General features: G+C 30.2%; 1 protein-coding gene across 1 annotated transcript; it reads left to right on the top strand.

The window, feature by feature from the left end:
- The first annotated feature begins 1,657 nt into the window (after nt 1-1,657).
- Nucleotides 1,658-3,117, top strand: LOC108769527 (uncharacterized). Its single transcript, XM_018520547.1, has 4 exons — nt 1,658-2,401; nt 2,726-2,794; nt 2,871-2,960; nt 3,037-3,117. Exons 1-4 carry the CDS (start codon nt 1,658-1,660, stop codon nt 3,115-3,117), a joined length of 984 nt encoding a protein of 327 aa, XP_018376049.1.
- Nucleotides 3,118-4,131: the final 1,014 nt, after the last annotated feature.

Here is a 4,131-nt window from a genome sequence, read left to right as displayed (position 1 = left end):
TTTGTTTTTAAGGGACTGATGTTTTCCTTGGATTGTATTAAATTACCCGAAATATCGAATTTAAGTATATATTAATTTTTTTAAGTTAATCCTTACAACTTCTTTTCATAAACTTCTTATAAAAATCTTCCTTATATGCTTTTCCTAAAAAAAACGAGCAAAATGTAAAATATTGAATTGCGTTTATTGAATAATTATGATTCTATAACTTATCTAAGAATTTATAAAATTTACATATTAAACGTCATATAATTAGAAAAAGATACAGATATTTTATACGCAACATATATATACATTATATGTACTTACTATATATCAGGGTTGACAACGTTAACTTGTAATAATAACTACTCACCGTTATTCGGTATTTGGTTTTGCACAAACAATTCGTTATCGTTATCGTCAAAATATAACGAATCATTACTTTTCTTTCATGCCACTAATAGAATATTATATGTAGATTTTTGCAGTAAACATAAAAAAGATGTTAAAATTATATTTTTTAGTCGAGAAGTAGAGCTCAAAAAGTATATGCCTATAGTAGACATTGTGCTTTACTTTCACGAATGAAATAAATGCTATCGTGTAACACATAATATATTTTTTCTAATTTTTATACTTAAATAAACTTATTTTTCGTTTTACTTTTAACAAGGTATCTTTAAATTATACATTTACATATACAATTTTCTTTTACTGTACATGATGGACCGTTTGTATGTGGGTTAATTTCCATAATTTTAGGTAACCAAAAATAACAATAGCCTACTATGGTTATCTATCATAGCAGAAATTACAAAGAACGTATTGTCGTGTGTGTGTATATCATGCCATATATACAGTTAATAAATATTCAAGTTGATATCATTCTATACTAATGATACCGTAAAAATCGGCTATTTCCATCGCAGGATCCGTGTCGACTGAAACAGAGCTAAATTATTGATTTTACGTTCCTTATCAAGCGTTTATAACTTTTACAAATTTAATATTTAATAATGTTCTGCATATGTGATGGTTGCGAGAAAGGTATTTGCGGAAGCATCGCTACATGCTCAGTGCTACTTCGTAAGAATTATAAAGAGCAACGTCAATTAGAATACACGTGAATTGTTATCGAACTCACAATTAGTTGTATAGGATGTTCAAACGGTTGTAATTAATTTGGATTCAGAGCAATTGGAACGACAGGTGTCAATAAATTAAAACGGACGCCTCTTAAATTATCAATTTATAATAATGTATGTGTGAAACGTTTTAGTAAGAAGATTTAAAGTATACAAATTAAACAAGGTCTTTATATATACAAATGTCTTGAAAAAAACTTTTAAGAAGAATTGAATAGAAATTTTCCTAAAGAAAATATTTATAAATCATGAAACACAAGGTAACATGGATAAATTGACATGACCTAATGAAGAGAAGAAGTAAATATTAATCTAGAATTCAAACATTATGGAAGAAGATTTCAAAAAAGATCATAAGAAAAATGTCTTCGATAAAGAATTCAACTTTCATGAAGGTCAATAAAACCTCCAATTTCTTTGGAAATATAAATAAAGAAAATTCTTTTGAGGAAAAAAATAATGAACAGAAAGTGAACAAAATAAAATCAGAGCTACATCAAGATTTATTTTGTACGTTCAGAATATTGATAATGTTCTTCAAGCTTATCGGTCTCGCTACATTTGCCCACCGAATCGTCATATACAAAAAGAGAACGTCATATACATTTCAATATTGCAAATTAGGAATCGCTTACAATGTTGTGCTGAGTAGTTTAATAATAGCTTCGAACTATATGTCTATACCATTCAGACTTAATATGGACTACAGGATCAAAACGAATTTGACTGTAGGCATCTCGATTCTACAAACTGTACTAGGTGCCCTGGTGGTCTGCGTGAGTTTGATTAGCTACTGTATCAACCAGAAGTCCTTGGTGCGGATCGCCAATCGATTAATCACCGTCGAGCACGAGATAGATCATCTGTATGATCTATATCATCCGCTACGACGACAGCGTATCTTCCGCACTACAATCATCGTTTGCATCTTGAAGATTTGCATTCTGATACTTCTCCAGTTTACTAAGATTCTGATCGCTCATACAGGCCCAGTCTCATTGCTGATAGATATTCTGCCGACATTTCACGTGGGTTGGCTACTGATACAGTACTTCCTGTTAGTGACGGTTATTCAGACAGATTTCGCTGATGTGAATCGAGCGATACAAAGTCTCACTTGGATCAATGCACCTGATCTTCGACTGCAATCTCTCTATCAAACGCGTCGTATCGTATTCAACAATTCGACCGTTCATCAGCTATTGCTACTGCGAGATGTGCATTGTCATCTCTGTGAAATCTCTGAGGATGTGTCGAGTTTCTATTCACTACCAGTACTATTCGGCACCGTTTTTCTCTTTCTGACACTCATATATGATGGTTACTATATTCTCTGGATTCTGTTGATGGCTGATGATATCTTAAACTTAAATTATTCTTATATGATTATTTGTATCATCGTCTGGATCATATATCGGATTTATCCCATCTTTCTCCTCACTAACAGAATAACTAGAATTTTAATCGAGGTAGAATAATTAATATAATAAGGTGGCATTTTAATCAGATCGTTTTAATCGATGAAACAAAATATTTTTGTCAGTAAATAACAACTCAAATATTTTACGAAACATTTTAATTATAAATTTATTGTGTAGATAAAGAAAACGGGCAATATAGTGCATGATATTTTAAACCATGCAATCGAGAAAGAGACAAAAGCAGAGGTAAAAAACAAAGTTAGATGAAACTTTCTCAGAAACGGTACTCATCGTAACAATATTTAACGTAGATATGTTACAGCTCAAGAAATTTTCATTTCAATTGCTGCATCGCAAAATACAGTTTACAGCTAACGGATACTTTACGCTCGATAATACTTTTCTTCATTCGGTGAGAATATTTAGAATGTAAGTAATTTAATATAAATTAAGTTTTTTAAATTAATAATTTTGATTATCTCTTTCAGCTGATTGGCACAGTGATGACATATTTGGTAATACTTGTGCAGTTTCAACTGGGAAGCTCGCGTTCATTGATCACTCAGTAATGTAATTATACAGGGAGATATTTAAAATAAGACACAGAATAATAAATTAAATATAAGGAAGAATGTAATGAGAAATATCTTATAAATATAATGAAAAATATCTTAGATGTCTCTTAAATTGAGATGTAAGAACCAATTAACTGCTATTAAATACGCAGAATTGCAATTCTGAAACTTTTTATTTTAACTTCCTTGTAATAAATACAATCAGTTCTGATGTACAAAACTAGAAAACAAAAATGTAAATAAATGTAATGTATTTAAATTAATATTATTAAACTATAATACTAATAAAGCTCATAAAATTAGAAGAACAAAAAGGAAAGGGCTACTAGCCAAAGATTTATCGTTATAAATAGAAAATTGCAACGTAAGCAAATAAACATATCGTTTAGTTAAAACATAAACTTTAATTTGCCGGCAATGTCGAACAAAACAAAGAACAAACGTTTTAATCCCTATTAGATCATTATCAATGTTAACAACAGTAACGGTAAAACTATTACAAAAAAAAATTGCGAAGAAATATATAAAAATTATACTTCGCTCTCTTTCTCTCTCTCTCTCTCTCTCTCTCTCTCTCTCTCGCAGTATTAACGTCAACAATAATTTCGCTCAGTTTGCAGTAAATATTATAATTCGAATGTTGGTGTCAGTAACATTGTATTCATCTAGTTATGAATATAGTAGAATATAGAAGCATGATTATTAATTCTGTTAAAAAGTACAAATATAATGTAGAGATAATTAATAGAAATAAGTAATAATTATAATACGAAATATACACTAAGAACAGGTAATAAAAATAAGTTAGAAATATAATCCTATATTAAAATTGGCGTGCCACGTTTTTTTGAAGTCTCTTTTCAAAGGGATGTTAGAGTACTCCGATTTCGATGTGGCTTCGTATTCGATCAGGAGCAAATCGGTAAAGCCATATTACGATGTACCCTACCGTTCCCTGATCAGGCCCAATTATTCCATAATTTTTTCATTAAGGTTTGGTTAAGTGGG

Source organism: Trachymyrmex cornetzi, unplaced genomic scaffold (assembly GCF_001594075.2).
Source record: "Trachymyrmex cornetzi isolate Tcor2-1 unplaced genomic scaffold, Tcor1.1 scaffold92, whole genome shotgun sequence".
In the NCBI taxonomy this organism is placed as follows: domain Eukaryota; kingdom Metazoa; phylum Arthropoda; class Insecta; order Hymenoptera; family Formicidae; genus Trachymyrmex; species Trachymyrmex cornetzi.
This window is presented reverse-complemented; position numbering and strand designations above follow the sequence as displayed.